Source organism: Oncorhynchus mykiss, chromosome 15, assembly GCF_057628025.1.
Source record: "Oncorhynchus mykiss isolate SJ-2025 chromosome 15, ASM5762802v1, whole genome shotgun sequence".
Taxonomy (NCBI): domain Eukaryota; kingdom Metazoa; phylum Chordata; class Actinopteri; order Salmoniformes; family Salmonidae; genus Oncorhynchus; species Oncorhynchus mykiss.
This window is the reverse complement of record NC_143036.1, coordinates 60,001,124-60,025,239: the sequence shown is the minus strand read 5'-3', so window position 1 is coordinate 60,025,239 and position 24,116 is coordinate 60,001,124. Positions and strand designations below refer to the sequence as shown.

At 46.3% G+C, this 24,116-nt stretch overlaps 1 protein-coding gene across 3 annotated transcripts in view; it reads right to left on the bottom strand.

Moving 5' to 3' along the window:
• LOC110490363 (USP6 N-terminal-like protein) overlaps window positions 1-24,116 on the bottom strand; it is a 97,113-nt gene that overhangs the window by 13,735 nt on the left and 59,262 nt on the right. For 2 of the 3 annotated variants that reach the window (XM_090200521.1, XM_090200519.1), the window contains 4 exons: window positions 9,118-9,191; window positions 6,527-6,609; window positions 4,945-4,984; window positions 4,455-4,535 (listed from right to left, as the gene is read on the bottom strand). In XM_090200521.1, coding sequence (XP_090056647.1) covers window positions 4,455-4,535; window positions 4,945-4,984; window positions 6,527-6,609; window positions 9,118-9,191 — 278 coding nt within the window. Of the gene's footprint in view, window positions 1-4,454; window positions 4,536-4,944; window positions 4,985-6,526; window positions 6,610-9,117; window positions 9,192-16,991; window positions 17,740-24,116 lie in introns of those variants that run through there. The other variant, XM_090200520.1, reaches the window with a different exon arrangement.

The following is a 24,116-nucleotide window of genomic DNA, read 5'->3' as shown; positions in this document are numbered from 1 at the left end:
CACAAACTTCTACAGATGCACAATCGAGAGCATCCTGGCGGGCTGTATCACCGCCTGGTACGGCAACTGCTCCGCCCTCAACCGTAAGGCTCTCCAGAGGGTAGTGAGGTCTGCACAACGCATCACCGGGGGCAAACTACCTGCCCTCCAGGACACCTACACCACCTGATGTCACAGGAAGGCCATAAAGATCATCAAGGACATCAACCACCCGAGCCACTGCCTGTTCACCCCGCTATCATCCAGAAGGCGAGGTCAGTACAGGTGCATCAAAGCTGGGACCGAGAGACTGAAAAACAGCTTCTATCTCAAGGCCATCAGACTGTTAAACAGCCACCACTAACATTGAGTGGCTGCTGCCAACACACTGACACTGACTCAACTCCAGCCACTTTAATAATGGGAATTGATGGGAAATGATGTAAATATATCACTAGCCACTTTAAACAATGCTACCTTATATAATGTTACTTACCCTACATTATTCATCTCATATGCATACGTATATACTGTACTCTATATCATCGACTGTATCCTTATGTTATACATGTATCACTAGCCATTTTAACTATGCCACTTTGTTTACATACTCATCTCATATGTATATACTGTACTCGATACCATCTACTGTATCTTGCCTATGCTGCTCTGTACCATCACTCATTCATATATCCTTATGTACATATTCTTTATCCCCTTACACTGTGTACAAGACAGTAGTTTTGGAATTGTTAGTTAGATTACTTGTTGGTTATTACTGCATTGTCGGAACTAGAAGCACAAGCATTTCGCTACACTCGCATTAACATCTGCTAACCATGTGTATGTGACAAATAAAATTGGATTTGATTTGATTTTGATTTGAAATGTAACAAACTGACTTGTTGGAAAGGTGGCATCCTATGACGGTGCCACGTTGAAAGTCACTGAGCTCTTCCGTGTGGCCATTCTACTGTCAATGTTTGTCTATAGAGATTGCATGGCTGTGTGCTCGATTTTATACAGCTGTCAGTCAAGCAACAGAGGTGGCTAAAATAGCCTAGTTTGAAGAGGCGTCCACATACTTTTAGTGTGTCATACATATATACACAGACATATATACACAGACATATATACACACACAGTGCATCTTCATTACTCAGCAGGCGGAACACAGAGAGGTGGGAGAAGAGAGAGAAACATTGATTTGGAAGGAGATGTGTTTAGGCATCGGATGGCCAGTGATGGGTGATAATTAAAGGTTAACGAATCAGTGTAGGTTGTATGCTCATAGTGCATGTTAGTCTGTGTATGTGAGTTAGTGTGTGTAGTATACGTGTTCTCAGTGAGTGTGTAGGTGTGTTTGTACTGTGTAGTATGTGTGTGTGTGTTTGTGTGTACAGTGTGTGCCAGATAGACCCACTCAGGGCTTGACGTCTCTACAGCGACAGCCCTGTAATTAGGGCTCTGGTGAGGAAGTCAATGAGTGCACTTGTTCCACTAATCATCAATTGGTGTGTGTGTGCGCATGGTTTCTTTTGGTGAGATTATAGTGTCTGTTTGTGTGTGTCTGTGTGTGTATGAGATCTAAATGTCTCTTCCGTGTAGCGGTCTCTCCCGCTCGCTGCACTCCACAGTCCTCTATCTGTACCATCAATTGACAGTCACATCAACACCTGACCCAGGCTCTGCCCAACAGCAGATATTTAGTATATCTACAGATTACGCCTGCCCTACGGACGCTAGAGCCTGCCCTACGGACGCTAGAGCCTGCCCTACGGACGCTAGGACCTGCCCTACGGACGCTAGAGCCTGCCCTACGGACGCTAGAGCCTGCCCTACGGACGCTAGAGCCTGCCCTACGGACGCTAGAGCCTGCCCTACGGACGCTAGAACCTGCCCTACGGACGCTAGAACCTGCCCTACGGACGCTAGAACCTGCCCTACGGACGCTAGAACCTGCCCTACAGACGCTAGAACCTGCCCTACAGACGCTAGAACCTGCCCTACAGACGCTAGAACCTGCCCTACAGACGCTAGAACCTGCCCTACAGACGCTAGAACCTGCCCTACAGACGCTAGAACCTGCCCTACAGACGCTAGAACCTGCCCTACAGACGCTAGAACCTGCCCTACAGACGCTAGAACCTGCCCTACAGACGTTAGAACCTGCCCTACAGACGCTAGGACCTGCCCTACAGACGCTAGGACCTGCCCTACAGACGCTAGGACCTGCCCTACAGACGCTAGGACCTGCCCTACAGACGCTAGGACCTGCCCTACAGACGCTAGGACCTGCCCTACAGACGCTAGGACCTGCCCTACAGACGCTAGGACCTGCCCTACAGACGCTAGGACCTGCCTTACAGACGCTAGGACCTGCCCTACAGACGCTAGGACCTGCCCTACAGACGCTAGGACCTGCCCTACAGACGCTAGGACCTGCCCTACAGACGCTAGGACCTGCCCTACAGACGCTAGGACCTGCCCTACAGACGCTAGGACCTGCCTTACAGACGCTAGGACCTGCCTTACAGACGCTAGGACCTGCCTTACAGACGCTAGGACCTGCCCTACAGACGCTAGGACCTGCCCTACAGACGCTAGGACCTGCCCTACAGACGCTAGGACCTGCCTTACAGACGCTAGGACCTGCCTTACAGACGCTAGGACCTGCCTTACAGACGCTAGGACCTGCCTTACAGACGCTAGGACCTGCCTTACAGACGCTAGGACCTGCCCTACAGACGCTAGGACCTGCCCTACAGACGCTAGGACCTGCCTTACAGACGCTAGGACCTGCCCTACAGACGCTAGGACCTGCCTTACAGACGCTAGGACCTGCCCTACAGACGCTAGGACCTGCCCTACAGACGCTAGGACCTGCCTTACAGACGCTAGGACCTGCCCTACAGACGCTAGGACCTGCCCTACAGACGCTAGGACCTGCCCTACAGACGCTAGGACCTGCCTTACAGACGCTAGGACCTGCCCTACAGACGCTAGGACCTGCCTTACAGACGCTAGGACCTGCCCTACAGACGCTAGGACCTGCCCTACAGACGCTAGGACCTGCCCTACAGACGCTAGGACCTGCCTTACAGACGCTAGGACCTGCCTTACAGACGCTAGGACCTGCCCTACAGACGCTAGGACCTGCCCTACAGACGCTAGGACCTGCCTTACAGACGCTAGGACCTGCCTTACAGACGCTAGGACCTGCCTTACAGACGCTAGGACCTGCCTTACAGACGCTAGGACCTGCCTTACAGACGCTAGGACCTGCCCTACAGACGCTAGGACCTGCCTTACAGACGCTAGGACCTGCCCTACAGACGCTAGGACCTGCCCTACAGACGCTAGGACCTGCCCTACAGACGCTAGGACCTGCCTTACAGACGCTAGGACCTGCCTTACAGACGCTAGGACCTGCCCTACAGACGCTAGAACCTGCCCTACAGACGCTAGGACCTGCCCTACAGACGCTAGGACCTGCCCTACAGACGCTAGGACCTGCCTTACAGACGCTAGGACCTGCCCTACAGACGCTAGGACCTGCCCTACAGACGCTAGGACCTGCCCTACAGACGCTAGGACCTGCCTTACAGACGCTAGGACCTGCCCTACAGACGCTAGGACCTGCCCTACAGACGCTAGGACCTGCCCTACAGACGCTAGGACCTGCCTTACAGACGCTAGGACCTGCCCTACAGACGCTAGGACCTGCCTTACAGACGCTAGGACCTGCCTTACAGACGCTAGGACCTGCCTTACAGACGCTAGGACCTGCCTTACAGACGCTAGGACCTGCCTTACAGACGCTAGGACCTGCCTTACAGACGCTAGGACCTGCCTTACAGACGCTAGGACCTGCCTTACAGACGCTAGGACCTGCCTTACAGACGCTAGGACCTTATGACTGCATTAGTATGCTATTGTTTTCAGCAGCACAGGAAAGAAAAAGAGTCATCAACTGTAACCTGTTTAACCAGCCGAGAGAAACGAGCGGAGCACTGACTGACAGAATACGGATACCCCTACAGGGGGGTTGGGGGGAGAAACAACAAGTCCTTGGTGGTTGTTGCTTGCCATGGACTTCTTGAAACCTTCTTGAAAATATTCCCCTAGCCAAGGTTCATTTAAAGACAATTCTCCAATTTCCGCTGGAACCATTTCAGAGTACAACTGAAGGATGTCAGAACTGAATGCCCGAGGACCCAACACCTATCATAAAGAAGACCCCAAACTCAGGCACTAACAAAGACAGCTATTACAGAGACCGGACCCCTAGAAATGCTCTTCAGGGAGAGACTCACTAATATTTGTTCACCAAAGAGAAGAAAAGATGTGAGGCACGAGGAGTGGAGGAGAAGAATGTGGAATGTAATATTTGACAACAGGAATGTGGGAATGAAATATTTTAAGAGAGAATGCAAGAAGGGGGAGAGATGGTGCGGGAGGAAGAGAGATCGTACCTTTTCACTGTTCTTATACTTGTCCCAGCTCTTCATCATCTTCAGCCATTTTGAGGTCCTTTCTACCTCTATGTGCTTTTGCTGAGGGGACACAGGAAGTGGCATGTTAACACTTCCTCATTACCAAAACTCTGGAGGAACTGTATATGCAAGTGTCATACATTTAGCTTCATAAACTTAATACATTTTATGATGTAGGATGAGGCAAAGGTTACAGTGAAATTAGAATACAATCTTAACATCAGCTCAGAACAATATGAATCTCATTGTAAGCTACAGTAGAAGCCTACACAATGTTAGGATTCTGAAAAGGAAAGAACTAATCAATTCTCAGCAACCAGAGCTCTATTCATAGCAGTAACGGTAATCGTTATGTGTGTGAAAGACATTTTGTTCTTTCTCATTTGTTTAAGGCCATTTTACAGCGGCATAGACATGTGGGATGGGAGAGATGTAGTCAGCCCTGAGGGTCTGAGACATGGTCGCTCACCTTCTCTTCCACCGAGTCGTAGGAGGGAAGGTCATTCTCACTGGAGAGGAGAAACAAACAAGCTTTAGTATTACACAGCTTTTGGTTTATTATAGACACACATTCTTGCTTTGAAAATATGCAAGGTATCAATCATTGTTTGACCATGGGCTTAGCTAAGGCTTCGCTGGTCTGGGCCTTTAAGAACATTACACATTTGGTAGACGGGTGGAATGTTAGTAGGCTGTCTCTCTGTCCGACTCAACTCCCTCATACGCGGTGAAGATGGACAAGATGGAGCCTCAAGATGATATGTCTCAACGTGAATACGGACCACTCAAAGATTCTTTCCAGAGTAACTGGAGTCATTAAAGAAATGAACGCTGTTACTGCCAGAGCTCGTTTCACCTTCCCTAACACTCATCAAAGGGAGGGAACATTACACGTCAGCAGCCCAGCAAACAGGAAATAACACATTAAAACATTCCTCCATTCTGGCTACTGTCCTGTCCCAGTTTCAATGCCTCTATGGCTATCTGTCAGTTACACTATGAAACTAACAGTTCAGAGTAGCACAGTTCTGTCTGTGCCACTCAGCCCACTGGCTTAGATCATAAAAATGGGATTTCCCCATGGTGGGGGCCTGTTCCAATACTCTCAAAATGCATCCTTCCTTCTTTTAGTAATATTAACTAACCTGTCCATGACTGGGCAAGTGAAAGTAAGGTTTCCTCTCCATTGCTTTAACCAATCCAACATTGGTCAGACCTGTGGTCAGGTCAGATCTGTGATGACAGAGCCGGTGTCCCATCCCCCACTTCCTGTGTCTCTGTCCCGGAACTGCCCTGACCCCTGAACCTGGCCTTCAACTCATACAGGAAGCACAGAGAGTTTGCAGTCAGCTTGTCGGTGTCTGCCTGTAAATGGGGCATTCCCTTTCTTTTCTCCCTCATTGTCGTCGTCACACCTAGTCAGTATGACCTAGATAGGGCTCTCCTTCATAGGCTATTTCATGGAGCCTGAGGCCTCATCTCTACTGTCTTCACCATAGGCCCCAACTCTATGTCCTAACCAGTCCAAAGTCCTGGCATTAGGCCACAACCTCTTCATCCCGCTCTTCTCTCCAAGACCATAACCTTCAGCCAAGTCCCCATCTGCTCTCTTTCCATCCCTCTCTCTCCCAGACCATAGCCTTCACCCAGGGCCTCAACCTCTCCACCCTCTCTCCAGACTATAACCTTCTCTCCATCTCTCTCCAGACCGTGACTGGCCCTGGGCCTGAGCTCCCACACTGATGCCCTGTGATGGCCATGCCAAAGCCACACAACAACACCAGGATATAGAGAGGGGCTTATACTCAACACCAAGCTGTATAGATAGAGTCACTTTCTCCTACTTCAAGACAATGGTACTGTTTTAAACTAGTGTTCTTTGAAGCTTTTACTGAAGTTACATATCAGAACACAAACAAGGGGGAAGATTGTGGTGTGTGTGACTGATTCACATTTCAAAGTTTATTTGCCATGTGTAATGAATTGATCACCTAAGGGTGTGTGTGTGTGTGTGTGTGTGTGTGTGTATGTGTGTGTGTGTGTGTTCTTACTGTACGAAGCCGAAGCGGTCAATGACTTTGTACAGGTGGAAGCTTGCATCCTCCCAGGGTTCCACAGTGGCGCCCTCTTTTCCCTGCAATCAAAGAGCCTCATGGGTAAAGCAATGAATAACAAGTAGTTTGAAATGCATTTGTGCTTTAAAACAAAACATCCTTGGGAACATTTGTTTTTTAACTGTGAATGCAGCACAAATGAGAATGAATACCAATGAGATACTTTGAATGTTAAGAAGTAAAATAACTTAATGCCTATATAGAACTGAATGGCTACATACTTTATAAACATCAACACTATTACAACAGAGACAGAACATGAACATCAGTGTTATTCTACACTGAACAAAAATATAAACGCAACATGTAAAGTGTTGGTCCCATGTTTCATGAGCTGAAATAAATGATCCCAGACATTTTCCACACGCACACAAAGCTTATTTCTCCTAAATTGTGTGCAGAAATTTGTTTACGTCGCTGTGAACATTTCTCCTTTGCCAATCCACCTGGCATATCAAGAAGTTTATTAAACAGCATTATAATTACACAAGTGCACCTTGTGCTGGGGGACAAAAAAAAGGCCACTAAAAATGTGCAGTTTTATCACACAACAAAATGCCACAGATGTCTCAAGTTGTGCAATTGGCATACTGACTGCAAGAATGTCCACCAGAGAATTGAATGTACATTTTTCTACCATAAGCTGCCTCCAAAGTAGTTTTAGAATTTGGCAGTACGTCCATCCGGACTCACAACCGCAGACCATGTTAATGGCGTTGTGAGGACGAGCGGTTTGCTGATGTCAACGTTGTGAACAGAGTGCCCCATGGTGGCGTTATGATATGGGCAGGTAGGTACAGTGGGGCAAAAAAGTATTTAGTCAGCCACCAAATGGCCAAGTTCTCCCACTTAAAAAGATGAGAGAGGCCTGTAATTTTCATCATAGGTACACTTCAACTATGACAGACAAAATGAGAAAAATCACATTGTAGGATTTTTAATGAATCTGGTGGTCACACCAGATACGGACTGGTTCTGATCCACACCCTACCACTTAAAAAAAAAGGTATCTGTGACCAACAGATGCAAGGCAGTTAACCCACTGTACCCCGGTAGGCCGTCATTGTAAATAAGTATTTGTTCTTAACTGACTTGCCTAGTTAAATAAATGTATTTAAAAAAAGTCCAAAAAGGTGATGAATAAAAAAGAGAGCGAGCTAAACAATGTCCAGTGTCGGAGGTCTGCAAGGCTGAAGGATGTCTAGAAACATCTCTCCCTCCCATCCCCTCCCCTCCCCCTCCCCGCATTCCCTTTGTTTACTGGAGATCCTGTCCTAACTTAACCCAGCGCCCTCACACAGCCCAGCGCCCTCACACAGCCCAGCGCCCTCACACAGCCCAGCGCCCTCACACAGCCCAGCGCCCTCACACAGCCCAGCGCCCTCACACAGCCCAGCGCCCTCACACAGCCCAGAGCCCTCACACAGCCCAGAGCCCTCACACAGCCCAGAGCCCTCACACAGCCCAGAGCCCTCACACAGCCCAGAGCCCTCACACAGCCCAGAGCCCTCACACAGCACAAACAGGGGAACATGAATATAAATGCATAGAAAAAGACATCTGGGATGGATAGATTGTTCTTACATCCAACCTCAGGCCAAACACACACAGAGCCTGGAAGAGATGTCAGTGGAAACCCAGACTGTGTCTAAAGCCCGTGTCATGTGGTATCTGCGTATATACACAGGGGCGCACGCACAAGACGGCCGTGTAAAATCAATGTCATAGCAGAATTGGAGCATGATTCTGTTCAGTGTTCCACTTTGTCAAGCTTTACTAGCCTGGACCCAGATCTAGACTTTACTATGTCTCTGCTGTCTATGATTGTCCCAGTTGGAGAGTGTATAGAAGGTTTCTTCCAGTATTCTTCTGTCGAAGGAAACCGGAGGGATAGGCCATACTCAATCACCCTTGAATGAAACTCCATTGATAGAAAACGTTGAGGTCTATAGTGAGAGCATGAACTCCATCTTTGTCTTGGTGTTTTGATAACAGGGTCCCCCCCCCCCTCCGACAATGTCATTATGAAACTGAATTGGTTTTGATTGGACTCGTTCCGCCTCGCCAACGAGAGAAAATGGACTCCGCTTGTGATCAGGGTCAAACATCAAAACATAATTAAACTCTGTGTCAGAGTGCCCGCCTCTCTCCTCCACTCCATCCCTCCCTCATTGCTCCTCTCTTAACGAGTGGGCTTGATTATCCTGCCCGCTGGACTAAATTAAAAACGCTAATTTATAAACCAGGCACGACGGCTGGCTATGGTGATGATGCCACAGGCAATGGAAAGAGGTGCCACACACACACAAACACACACACACACACACACACACACAATGGTGTGGATGAGCACACAGACGTTTCACCATCAGTCTGACAAATATGACAACTCTATGACAAGAAAACAAAGCACAAATCTCTGGAAACTTCCTGTAAATATTGTTATCCCAGCTTCTGTCTGGTAGTGACAGACAAACATTCAATACTGCAGGGGATATACTGTCCTTCATTAGCGGAGGGGTTCTTACCTTGTCATATTTGGAGACGATCTCAGCCCTCTCCTTCTCAAGCCTCAGCACAGCATCCTGCTCTGTACCAGACGCTGCCAGAGAAAACAGAGGGGGGGGGGGGGGGGGGGAGAGGAAGGTAGAAGAGGAAGGTAGATGGAAGAAAAGGAGAGGAGAAGAGTTAAAATGTCAATCTTTGTATTGTGGTCCCAGTAGGCTCAGTGAAGGCCAATACAGAATGGAAGTGGTCGTGCTGTACCTTTTCACTACTATCAAACACTAAGTGGATCAGTTCTCTGGCCCCACACTGAGCCAGGGGTCAAAGGTTAAAGCCTGGCCTACTGTAGCACACACTGCTCTCTGGCCACTTCCTGATTCAGCACCCAATGAGAAGCTCAAAATACAGGAAAACAGGTTAACAAAGCTGGAACAGAATATATATGTATGTGTGTGTGTGTGTGTGTGTGTGTGGTAATAGTGTGAAAATTGTGGAAAACTAAAAAGTCTAGGTCAGATTTATTGAAAGAGCCCCATTGGTTATACGAGTTCACCAATAACAGGTAGTTCTTGTGATGGAATGCGGTCAGCCAGAATATACTGTGTATCTGAGGTTTTCTATTAGCAAAAGGCTGGTACTAAATCATCCTTCCTGATGTAAAAATATTCTGGTACACTTTGTTCCAGTCAAGTCCTGATGGAAAAAGATAGTGAATCTTTCCAGGCGACGGACCAATTGGCATTTCACCTGCTTTGATGTACCTGCACTGAGCTGCCAGCCAAATGCACATTAGAAAGACGTGTGTGTGTGTGTGTGTGTGTGTGTGTGTGTGTGTGTGTGCCTCAGACACATTGGACTCATGCGGAGATTGAGAATAAACAAAGCACTGAACTAATTTTCTGTAAATCTATTTTTACACAGATTGAGGCAGTTTGCCAACCATGTCAGTGTGAGAATAAATACATAGCTCCACACACAGCACAAGAAAGAACACAATACTGTGTTCTTAGTGAAAGAGGCTATTGTAGATACTCTGTGTGTGCTACTGTGTTTACTGAGCTGGTGTGAGACATGAGGATACAGCTTTTCAACCCTCTCCACCAATGAGATGTGCTGCTTCGCCTCCACTTAAGAAGTACAAGGTCCCAAGAGAAGGGTGGTTTTACAGTTTTAAATCATTTTCTTTTTTCTCTTATCTGTCACTTTGTCAGTCAGTATTCCGACAGGAAGTATTCCACTTTGATTCTTCCCCACTTCCTCCCTTGGCTCGTCCGGAATTCCAATATGTCCGAACAAACGTCGCTCTTATCGAGCCGGCCGGAATTTTTATGACAGGGTGGTGTGTCACTGTCACAGTGAAAGGCATGCCGCCATTTGCTGACAATGGCACACAGAGTAGGAGAAGGGACAGCAGGGGGACACTGTCTGGAAACAAATAACGGGTTTTTTCTTCCCCCCACTGAATTTTTCCATGGTTCAGTGGAATGGAATTCTGGGTCTTGAGTCTTCCCATAGTAAAGCCCAGTGTTGGCAGCAGTAACACACACTGAACCCCCCAGTGGCCATATTAGTATTCAACAGGGGCAGCGCTTAAGCTAAACGCAATTAGATTCTTTCATGCTCGGGGAATGGCACAGGCATCCGTGACTCCGTGTTTGTAAGGGGTTGGAGGCTCGTTCAGAATGTGTTTGTTGTGTTGCTTGGACTGCTGTGACTCCTCGTGCCTACAGAACACTCCTGGACAAGCCCCTTCCTTAACGCTACGGGGCTGCTTGAGGAAAACATACATCCCCGAACCTTTGCACTTCCAACGAGTCACCCTATCCTCCCCTTTTTCCTCACCCTGTCCACTCCTACTCCTCTTTTCCCTGGTTAGACCCCCTACCTCCCTGACCTTTCACCCCTCCCTCATCCTCCTCTGCCAGTCTCAACCGCTTCCTCTTCACATGGCAGTGCCCTGTGGCGACGGCTGCGTAGAACGGCAGGTCATTTCCCTCTCCCGCTGCGATTAAAATGTCCCCGTCGGTCTAGTGCTTTGGAAATTACCTGATTCTCCGCTTTCCCCTTCACTCCTGCTCTCTACCACCCGTCAAACAGCTGTCCCTCTCTTTCTCTCCATCCATCACAGAGGTCATAACAGAGTATTAGAATAGAAAGCTGTCATTTTTCCTGCTGAAAGGTATTAATCATACATTAGGCCAGAGAACTGGTCTCGCTCACTCACAGGTTAGGGACAACATGTTGTCGATCTGTATATGACCTGTCTGTCCATGACGATTCAACCATAGATCAAGTCGATAGAAGAATGAACTTAGGATCATGCATTCATCCAATCAGACTCAGAGTCCGTCTTCTGGACAACAGCATCATCAAAAACATCAGACTCTAAAATAACATCCCTCTCAGTTAACATAATAACACTGTGTCTTCCTGTGTCGTCTTATCTGTAAAGTATCTGTCTGTATTCATCACAACTCCTGTCAAAGAATGAGTCTGGATGACTGTAAACAACTATGACAATAGACAATATATAATATTCTGCTCCTCTCTTTTAGAGACTAGCGGTTTCGAGTCCAGGACTTGTCTTTATAACAAGTAGTGTTATTTTGCTCTCTACTCCTCTCGCCCTCCAAGTTAACACTCATTGCCGGTTCTTATCTGCAAAGGTACTGAAGCTGCATGGTTCTAATGGAAAGCCTGGTTGGAGGAGAAGTCATTTCCTGTCCTTTGTTCTTGAACTCACAGTGCCTCACACTTCACTTTGTTCATCCGCCTCTCGAGCCTGCCTGTGTTCAGCCAATCAACACGTCCCAAGGCCAGACCTGGAGACGACCAAGCTGAGAGCGCTGCCTCTATTCACCTTACCGCATTACATATTGGGAAACAAGGATCTATAAAGGCAATCACGAAGGACACCAAGGCCTGGTCAAATCATGCCTTGAAATGAGAAGAATGTAAAAAGTGAACAAAAAGAGAAATGCCTAGTGAATAAGGTCTGAAAGTGAAATAAAACTTTGGCGTTTGCGGTACGCCAAAGTTCTAAATGGAGCCTGTGTGTGTGCCGTCGCACCATTGTGTGTCCAAATATACAAACACACACACGAGCCTGATGTCACCCAATTGTCAGGGTAACAGCAACAAAAAAAACTGTAGGCTAACCACATGTGGCATAACACTGGGCATGCTATTAGCATTGCTTCAAAACTATATTAATTTGCCCAAACTAGATGTAAAACACAAACATGTTTCTACCTGTACCCAACCACGTCACACATACAGTTGAAGTCGGAAGTTTACATACACTTAGCTTGGAGTCCTTAAAACTAGTTTTTCAACCACAAATTTCCACAAATTTCTTGTTAACTTATTGGTGACAGGGGGCAGTATTTTCACGTCCGGATGAAACGCATGCCCAAATTTAACTGCCTGCTACTCATCCCCAGAAGATAAGATATGCCTATTATTAGTATATTTGGGTAGCAAACACTTTGAAGTTTCTAAAACTGTTTGAATCATGTCTGTGAGTATAACAGAACTTATTTAGCAGGTGAAACCCCGAGGACAAACCATTCAGATTTGTTTTTTTTAGGTCACTCTTTTCAATGGGTTTTCATTGGGAATCCAGATTTCTAAGGGACCTTCTTGCGGTTCCTACCGCTTCCACTGGATGTCAACAGTCTTTAGAAATTGGTTGAGGTTATTCCTTTGTGTAATGAAGAAGTAGCCCTGTTCAGAATTCCTTTGTGTAATGAAGAAGTAGCCCTGTTCAGAACGAGGGTCACTTGTAGTGTACTGTTAGATAGATGCGCGTGACCAGAAAGCTAGCTACAGTTTGTTTTTCCTCCTGTATTGAACACAGATCATCCCGTCTTCAATTGTATCGATTATTTACATTAAAAAAATACCTACAATTGTATTACAAAAGTGGTTTGAAATGTTTTGGCAAAGTTTACAGGTAACGTTTGAGATATTTTGTAGTCAAGTTGGAACCGGTGTTTTTCTGGATCAAACGCGCCAAATAAATGGACATTTTGGATATATATCGATGGAATTAATCGAACAAAAGGACCATTTGTGATGTTTATGGGACATATTGGAGTGCCAAAAAAAGAAGTTTGTCAAAGGTAAGGCATGAATTACATTTTTATTTCTGCGTTTTAAGGAGGTGCTATCCTTAGATAATAGCATTGTTTGCTTTCGCCGAAAAGCCTTTTTGAAATCTGACATGTTGGCTGGATTCACAACAAGTGTAGCTTTAATTTGCTATCTTGCATGTGTGATTTAAAGAAAGATTTTTATAGTAATTTATTTGAATTTGGCGCTCTGCATTTTCCCTGGCTTTTGGCCAGGTGGGACGCTAGCGTCCTACATATCCCAGAGAGGTTAATAAACTATAGTTTTGGCAAGTCAGTAAAGACATTTACTTTGTGCATGACAATTTTTTCCCCAAAAATTGTTTACAGACAGATTATTTCACTGTATCACAATTCCAGTGGGCCATAAGTTTACATACACCAAGTTGACTGCCTTTAAACAGCTTGGAAAATTCCAGAACATCCTTGGGAGCAATTACCAAACGCCTGAGGGTACCACATTCATCTGTACAAGCAATAGTACGCAAGTGTAAACACCATGGGACCATGCAGCCGCCATACTGCTCAGGAAGGAGACGAACGTACTTTGGTGCGAAAAGTGCAAATCAATCCCAGAACAGCAACAGAGGGCCTTGTGAAGATGATGGAAGAAACAGGTACAAAAGTATCTATATACACAGTAAAACAAGTCCTATATTGACATAACCTGAAAGGCCGCTTAGCAAGGAAGATGCCACTGCACCAAAACCGCCAGACAAAAAGCCAGACTACGATTTACAACTGCACATTGGGACAAATATCGTACTTTTTGGAGAAATGTCCTCTGGTATGATGAAACAAAAATAGAACTGTTTCGCCATAATGACCATTGTTATAATTGAAGGAAAAAGGAGGAGGTTTGCAAGCCAAGGAACACCATCCCAACCGTGAAGCACGGGGGTGGCAGCATCATGTTATGGGGTGCTTTGCTGCAGGAAGGACTGGTGCACTTCACAAAATAGATGGCTTCATGAGCGAGGGAAATTATGTGGATATATTGAAGCAACATCTCAAGACATCAGTCAGGAAGTTAAAGCTTGGTCGCAAATGGGTCTTCCAAATGGACAATGACCCCAAGCATACTTCCAAAGTTGTGGCAAAATGGCTTAAGGACAACAAAATCAAGGTGTTGGAGTGGCCATCACAAAGCCTGTCCTCAATCCCATAGAACATTTGTGGGCAGAAGTGAAAAAGCGTGCTTGAGCAAGGAGGCCTACAAACCTGACTCAGTTACACTAGCTCTGTCAGGAGGAATGGGTCAAAATTCTCCCAACTTATTGTGGGAAGCTTGTGGAAGGCTACCCGAAATGTTTGACCTAAGACAGGGAATTTTTACTAGGATTAAATGTCAGGAATTGTGAAAAACTGAGTTTAAATGTATTTGGCTAAGGTGTATGTAAACTTCCGACTTCAACTGTAGTTGACCTCAACAGTAGGGTTGCACAATTTAGAGAATATTCAGAGGTGGAAACTTTCCGTGGGAATTAATGGGGATATATACAAATTCATATTAAATCCATTTCAATGTAGATTATTTTTGCATTGGATATATTTACCATATGGAGACAGAAACAAACATTTTACCTTATCATAAGTAGACAATATTGCAAATGATTCAATCCTTCCAATAGACATTTTTAAAAACTATTTAGTTTTGAATTGAACTTTAATTAAATGAGTTGACTCTTCACATGGGATGATTTCACTGAAAAACAAAAAGGGAATATTGAATGATCCCCAATGATCCATCGCATCTCCCAAAAACGTTATCATACATCTGTACACTTATAGTCTAGAAACTAAAGCGGTGGTTGTCTTCCTCTCAGGCTTCCATGTCTTCTCCCTGGACCTCCTCAATGTCCACCTCTTGAACATCGGACTGAGGCCTCATCTTCACTTTTACTTTCCAACCCTGTTGAGGGTGGCTCGTTGTCAGGCTCAAAAAGCCTCACATTTTCCCAGATGGCCACCAATTTTTCAACCCTTGTATTGGTCAGCCTGTTGCGCGCTTTGGTGTGTGTGTTCCCAAACAAGGATCAGTTGCGCTCTGAGGCAGCTGATGTTGGTGGGATTTGAAGGATGATGGACGTAACAGTGGAAAGAGCCTCAGATCCATAAAGTCCCTTCCACCAGGTGGCTGATGAGACGTGTTAGCACGACTGCCATATTGCATCTCCATCCCAAAGCCCTTGCTTGGAGGTGTACTTCCCTAGAGTGCCAAGACACTTACCCTCATCCAAGACAAGGTGGCGAGACACTGTAGTGATGACACCATAGGCCTTGTTGATCTCTGCACCAGACAGGATGCTCGTGCGAGCATACTTGGGGTCCAACATGTACACTGTGGCGTGTATGGGCTTCAGGCAGAAGTCTTCACGCTTTTTGATGCATTTCAAAACTGCAGTTTCCTCTGCTTGGAGCAACAGTGAAGTGGGCAGGGCAGTACGGAATTGTTCTCTTACATCAGACAGGAAGGCACTGTCTCCCTCAATCCATGCAATGCTTACTGCTACAGGTTTCAGGAGTTTCAGGTTGCTTACCACTCTTTACCAAAATACATCATCCAGGAGGATCCTCTTGATGGGGCTGTCCATTTCGGCAGACTGTGATATGGCCATTTCTTGGAGAGACTCCTTCCCCTCCAGGAGACTGTCAAACATGATGACAACACCACCCCAACGGGTGTTGCTGGGCAACTTCAATGTGGTGCTCTTATTCTTCTCACTTTGCTTGGTGAGGTAGATTTCTGCTATAACTTGATGACCCGTCACATACCTAACCATTTCCTTGGCTCTCTTGTAGAGTGTATATATTGTTTTCAGTGCCATGATGTCCTTGAGGAGCAGATTAAATGCATGAGCAGCACAGCCAATGGGTGTGATGACTGCCTTCAGCTCATCTGCAATGTAGAGACCGGTGTGTCTGTTGTCCCTTGTGTCTGTGCTCTTGTAGAATACTGGTTGAGGGGGTGGAGATGATGTAGTTAATTATTCCTTGCCCACGAACATTCGACCACCCATCAGAGGTGATTGCAATACAGTCTGCTTGCTCTATGATTTGCTTGACCTTCACTTGAACTCTGTTAAACTCTGCATCCAGCAAATGAGTAGATAAAGCATGTCTGGTTGGAGGGGTGTATGCTGGGTGAAGAACATTCAGAAATCTCTTCCAATACACATTGCCTGTGAGCATCAGAGGTGAACCAGTTGCGTACACAGCTCGAGAAAGACATTCATCAGCATTTCTCTGACTATGTTCCTCCATTGAGTCAAAAAAAAAAATCTGATTCCAGGAGGACAATGAGCTGGTGCTATCGATAAGGTGTCTGATTCATAATTTTCACCTCGAATAGAAGTAGAGGGACTTTTGTCAGAGGTTGCTTGTTGTGAGCGCTGAGGGAACTTCATGCACTTGGCCAGATGATTCGGCGTCTTTGTTGCATTCTTCACATATGATTTGGCACAGTATTTGCAAATGTACACCATGAAGACATGTCTACCCACAGAGTAGTTTACTCTCAATCTACGTTGACAGACAGGTTATAAATTCCACCTGAACTTTCATGTCTCCAAGTAACTGAATCTCAATTGTAAACTGTGCAACACCATTAGAACTGTATCATTTAAGTTACATTTTAACTAAATTCTATCTGACAGAAGCAATAGCTGTTCTTGAACACCAGCAGTTTGTCCTAGTAAGGTGGCAAAAACCCAAAGCAGTATTTTTTGCCTGAAGTCAGTTGCCTCAGTGACATCGTGTCTTACCTCTCTTCACGCTCTCTGTTGGATCCTCCAGTCTACTGAGAGATTTAGTCCGCATTAGTGACAGCCCGGGCTAGACAAACAACCCATCCCAGAACCACCGACTCTGCCACGGCAACTACGTCGCACGACAACAGTCCCCGTACCAATGAGAGGAACCAGAGAGACAGACAAATGGTGGCTTGTATTGATACACTCTTCTGAGCAGCAGACGGGAGATCAGAGTGGTTGAGTTTGAGGGCCTCGGTCACAATGCAGCCGTTTGTTTACTTTACAAAGAGATTAGAGAAGGAGAGAGGGAACAAGAGAGAAGGAGAGGGAGAACGAGGGACACTGAGCAGCATCAAGTCACCGATATCCCACTCACAACATTCCACACCCAAACACACAACAACAGCCCCTATTCAATACATCAGAGAAGAGAGGGAGGGAGAGAGGGAGCAAATAAGAGAGAGGGAGGGAAAGAGGGACAGTGGGTGGGACAAGGCGAGGGAGATCAGAAATCAAGGGAGAGCCAAGCGTTCTTGAGAAACAGCCTTCATTAATGAGACTCACTTTCAACTCCTGTGGCGAGTCTTATACCCAGAACGATCCTGTTGATCAGGCATATTGCAGGACAGCCGGAGCGAGAAGAGGAAGGGGAGGGAGGGAGAGAAAGGGAGAGGAAGAAAGATAATGGTTTCTATCTCCTCCCTCAATCGCTACAGTATGTATCTACCCTGGCACACATAAACGACCCAGGCCAACGCCCAGTAAGGGAATGGCTGATGTGGCGTTTTAAAGCATCGAGGTCATCCTACAGGGCAGGCAGGCAGGCTTGGAGGTTCTGGCGTCCTTTCTGGGAATGTTCTCACACACGGGATAGTTTCTGAGAAGGGACACATCCACTGCTACCATGCTGTCAGTAACATGGCTTGGGAGTTATTGAGCACATTCCAGTCAATCCTCTTCAAAATAAGGACAGTCATTTTATTTGAAATTAATGTTATGAAACGCATCTCGCCTTCACTCTTGCCCTCTCTGTATTTGTCAAGACCAGCAGGATATTGTCATCTTGAGTGAGAAGTTGACCCTTCACCTCTCTCACGGCTGTTGCACAGCTCTCTCTCTCTCTCGACTGTTGTACACCTCTCTCTCTCTCTCGACTGTTGTACACCTCTCTCTCTCTCGACTGTTGTACACTCGACTGTTGTACACTCCCTCTCTCTCTCTCTCTCTCTCGACTGTTGTACACTCACTCTCGACTGTTGTACACTCACTCGCTCTCTCTCTCGACTGTTGTACACTCTCTCTCTCTCTCACGACTGTTGTACACACTCTCTCTCTCTCTCTCGACTGTTGTACACCTCTCTCTCTCGACTGTTGTACACTCGACTGTTGTACACTCCCTCTCTCTCTCTCTCTCGACTGTTGTACACTCACTCGACTGTTGTACACTCACTCGCTCTCTCACGACTGTTGTACACACTCTCTCTCTCTCTCTCTCTCGACTGTTGTACACACTCTCTCTCTCTCTCTCTCTCTCTCGACTGTTGTACACTCTCTCTCTCTCGACTGTTGTACACACTCTCGACTGTTGTACACACTCTCGACTGTTGTACACACTCTCGACTGTTGTACACACTCTCTCTCTCGACTGTTGTACACACTCTCTCTCTCTCTCGACTGTTGTACACACTCTCTCTCTCTCGACTGTTGTACACACTCTCTCTCTCTCGACTGTTGTACACACTCTCTCTCTCGACTGTTGTACACACACTCTCTCTCTCGACTGTTGTACACACACTCTCTCTCTCGACTGTTGTACACACACTCTCTCTCTCGACTGTTGTACACACACTCTCTCTCTCGACTGTTGTACACACACTCTCTCTCTCGACTGTTGTACACACACTCTCTCTCTCGACTGTTGTACACACACTCTCTCGACTGTTGTACACACACTCTCTCGACTGTTGTACACACACTCTCTCTCTCTCGTTGTACACACACACTCTCTCTCTCGACTGTTGTACACACACTCTCTCTCTCTCGACTGTTGTACACACACTCTCTCTCTCGACTGTTGTACACACACTCTCTCTCTCTCGACTGTTGTACACACTCTCTCTCTCGACTGTTGTACACACACTCTCTCTCTCGACTGTTGTACACACACTCTCTCTCTCGACTGTTGTACACACTCTCTCGCTCGACTGTTGTACACACTCTCTCTCGCTCGACTGTTGTACACACTCTCTCGCTCGACTGTTGTACACACTCTCTCTCGCTCGACTGTTGTACACACTCTCTCTCGCTCGACTGTTGTACACACTCTCTCTCGCTCAACTGTTGTACACACTCTCTCTCGCTCGACTGTTGTACACACTCTCTCTCTCTCGACTGTTGTACACACTCTCTCTCTCTCGACTGTTGTACTCTCTCTCGACTGTTGTTCTCTCTCTCTCTCTCTCTGTGACTGCTGTACACTCTTTCGACTGTTGTACACTCTCGACTGTTGTACACTCTCTCGACTGTTGTACACTCTCTCGACTGTTGTACACACTCTCGACTGTTGTACACTCTCTCGACTGTTGTACACTCTCTCGACTGTTGTACACTCTCGACTGTTGTACACTCTCTCGACTGTTGTACACTCTCTCGACTGTTGTACACTCTCTCGACTGTTGTACACTCTCTCGACTGTTGTACACTCTCTCGACTGTTGTACACTCTCTCGACTGTTGTACACTCTCTCGACTGTTGTACACTCTCTCGACTGTTGTACACTCTCTCGACTGTTACACACTCTCTCTCTCGACTGTTGTACACACTCTCTCTCTCGACTGTTGTACACACTCTCTCTCTCGACTGTTGTACCCACTCTCTCTCTCGACTGTTGTACACACTCTCTCTCTCGACTGTTGTACACACTCTCTCTCTCGACTGTTGTACACACTCTCTCTCTCGACTGTTGTACACACTCTCTCTCTCGACTGTTGTACACTCTCTCTCTCGACTGTTGTACACCTCTCTCTCGACTGTTGTACACCTCCCTCTCGACTGTTGTACACCTCTCTCTCGACTGTTGTACACCTCTCTCTCGACTGTTGTACACCTCTCTCTCGACTGTTGTACACCTCTCTCTCGACTGTTGTACACCTCTCTCTCGACTGTTGTACACCTCTCTCTCGACTGTTGTACACCTCTCTCTCGACTGTTGTACACCACTCTCTTGACTGTTGTACACCAATCTCTCGACTGTTGTACAGTTCTCCCTCTCCAGTCTTCAGAATTGTATATAAAAATCTGCCAAGCACTTTGGCAACTGTTTGTGTGGGCGATCTCTGGCACCACATCACAAGATGAAAACAGAGAGGAGTGTTATACAAACTCCCCCATACTAAACTTTCATGCAAATATAAAACAAGCGATTTAAATCTGTTCTGCACTCCAGCGACAAGGGGATCCGAGCTGTCTCTGTTCTGTTAGGTGTGTTGCGTACAGTGTGTGAGGTTCACAGTTGAAGGTGTCAAATAACAGAAGCGTCAATCTATGCACACCACACACATTGTCGCTGGAGTGTTGAATTTAATATTTCCCTGAACTACTGGTGCTTTCTGTACTGTAAAACGGTAGTCTAAGCTTTGTGCAATCTGAAGCCAGGCAGAGGGACTAAAAGACATCACTTCACAGTTAGGATCAATACTCCCTCCACAAAGGACAGCTAATCAATATTCAATTGGCAATCAATCAGCAGCAGTGTAGAGTATAACCAGACTATTCATCATGTAAATACATGACATGCACACAGACCAACTTTATGAGCAATTAAAGAGCCCATACAGTCTTTATCCACCTATTCTGATTATCTCTTAGAGAGAGACACTCTGGACCAACGCCTTGGTGTGGGTTGGCAGCAGTAAAGACAGGGAGTTGGGGGGGGGGGAGAGAGAGAGAGAGAGAGAGAGAGAGAGAGAGAGAGAGAGCAAAGAGAGAGAGAGAGAGAGCAAAGAGAGAGAGAGAGAGAGAGAGAGAGAGAGAGAGAGAGAGAAAAGAGAGAAAAGAGAGAGAAGGGGCACAGTCTCATTGTTCCTTTGGGCGGAGCCTGACGCCATCTCTCACTCTGTCCATCTCTGTCACACAAGCACACACAAACCACTTGTGTCCCCACACCACACTACGCACGATGAAATCATTTGCTATGAGTAATGACAGCTTGACAAGTGCAGTGCCTGACTAGTACAGTACACAAACACACAACTATATGTATGAGAGCTATAGTGTTATCTGCAATGTCAACGTATCAAACAAGGAACGCAACAATATTAGTACATTGAATGACGCGATTGAGAGAGAATGAGCCTAGATTCAGCAGTCGTAAACAGACTGTAAAGAACACATCTAGTCTAATAACAGGTGTACACAAAAACAAATAGGACTGTCACAACTCGTCTGGAGGGGGGGGGGGGGCTAACATACATCACTCCCCCTTTCATCTCTACCTGGCTGGTCAGTAGGGAGAGGGGGGTGGAGAGAGAACTCTGGTTCCTTTGATATCTACACTACTGAAATACCTCTCCACTAACCAAAGGGCCTGTGTATAAGCATTCACAGTCCAGCCATTTCAAGGCTAAGACAGAGCTACCCTTCACTGTGAGTATGCATGTTTCACATTAAAACAGAAAGCAGGGTTTTTTTAGTTTGAAAACTAACTGGATGGGAACTTTGTGCCGTTTTCATTTGAACTCTACCTCTATCCCTCTGACAACCCGGCATGCAATGTTGGAGGCCGTGCTAACACAAGCACACACACCCCAATAGTTGACACAATGTGATGAGTTACACTTCAGCAAAAACAAATCTTCCTTTTTTTAAGCTGCTGGCACATAATTTGAATAATTGAGCAAGCGGCTCTCTCCTAGCAGTTAGAAATATGACAGATTTTACATGGGAGGGAGAGAGGGAAGAAGAGAAGGAGTGTGAGGAGAAACGTCCTTCATGCAGAATTGATTACAGAGACAGTAAGATGCCAACCCCTATTACCAGCCTGTTCAACCTCTCTTTCATATCGTCTGAGATCCCCTAGGATTGGAAAGCTGCCGCAGTCATCCCCCTCTTCAAAGGGGGAGACACCCTGGACCCAAACTGTTACAGACCTATATCCATCCTGCCCTGCCTATCTAAGGTCTTCGAAAGCCAAGTCAACAAATAGGTCACTGACCATCTCGAATCCCACCGTACCTTCTCCGCTGTGCAATCTGGTTATCGAGCCGGTCACGGGTGCACCTCAGCCACGCTCAAGGTACTAAACGATATCATAACCGCCATCGATAAAAGACAGTACTGTGCAGCCGTCTTCATCGACCTTGCCAAGGCTTTCGACTCTGTCAATCACCATATTCTTATCGGCAGACTCAGTATCCTCGGTTTTTCGGATGACTGCCTTGCCTGGTTCACCAATTACTTTGCAGACAGAGTTTAGTGTGTCAAATCGGAGGGCATGCTGTCCGGTCCTCTGGCAGTCTCTATGGGGGTACCACAGGGTTCAATCCTCGGGCCGACTCTTTTCTCTGTATATATCAATGATGTCGCTCTTGCTGCGGGCGATTCCCTGATCAACCTATACGCAGACGACACCATTCTATATACTTCCGGCCCGTCCTTGGACACTATGCTATCTAACCTCCAAACGAGCTTCAATGCCATACAACACTCCTTCCGTGGCCTCCAAATGCTCTTAAACGCTAGTAAAACCAAATGCATGCTTTTCAACCGTTCGCTGCCTGCACCCGCACGCCTGACCAGCATCACCACCCTGGATGGTTCCGACCTTGAATATATGGACATCTATAAGTACCTAGGTGTCTGGCTAGACTGCAAACTCTCCTTCCAGACTCATATCAAACATCTCCAATCGAAAATCAAATCAAGAATCGGCTTTCTATTCCTCAACAAAGCCTCCTTCACTCACGCCGCCAAACTTACCCTAGTAAAACTGACTATCCTACCGATCCTCGACTTCGGCGATGTCATCTACAAAATTGCTTCCAACACTCTACTCAGCAAACTGGATGCAGTTTATCACAGTGCCATCCGTTTTATCACTAAAGCACCTTATACCACCCACCACTGCAACTTGTATGCTCTAGTCGGCTGGCCCCCGCTACATATTCGTCGCCAGACCCACTGGCTCCAGGTCATCTACAAGTCCATGCTAGGTAAAGCTCCGCCTTATCTCAGTTCACTGGTCACGATGGCAACACCCATCCGTAGCACGCGCTCCAGCAGGTGTATCTCACTGACCATCCCTAAAGCCAACACCTCATTCGGCCGCCTTTCGTTCCAGTTCTCTGCTGCCTGTGACTGGAACGAATTGCAAAAATCGCTGAAGTTGGAGGCTTTTATCTCCCTCACCAACTTCAAACATCTGCTATCTGAGCAGTTAACCGATTGCTGCAGCTGTACATAGTCTATCGGTAAATAGCCCACCCATTTTTACCTACCTCATCCCCATACTGTTTTTATTTATTTACTTTTCTGCTCTTTTGCACACCAATATCTCTGTACATGTACATGACCATCTGATCATTTATCACTCCAGTGTTATTAATCTGCAAAATTGTAATTATTCGCCTACCTCATGCCTTTTGCACACAATGTATATAGACTCTCTTCTTTTTTTTCTTTTTTCTACTGTGTTATTGACTTGTTTATTGTTTACTCCATGTGTAACTCTGTGTTGTCTGTTCACACTGCTATGCTTTATCTTGGCCAGGTCACAATTGTAAATGAGAACTTGTTCTCAACTAGCCTACCTGGTTAAATAAAGGTGAAATAAAATAAAATAATAAAAATAAAAAACATGTTGCTGACCAGAGCAGAGTGGCTGAGAGGGAAGAAGAGAAGGAGTGTGAGGAGAAACGTCCTTCATCCAGAATTCATTACAGAGACAGTAAGATGCCAACGTTGCTGACCAGAGCAGAGTGGCTGAGAGGGAAGAAGAGAAGGAGTGTGAGGAGAAACGTCCTTCATCCAGAATTCATTACAGAGACAGTAAGATGCCAACGTTGCTGACCAGAGCAGAGTGGCTGAGAGGGAAGAAGAGAAGGAGTGTGAGGAGAAACGTCCTTCATCCAGAATTCATTA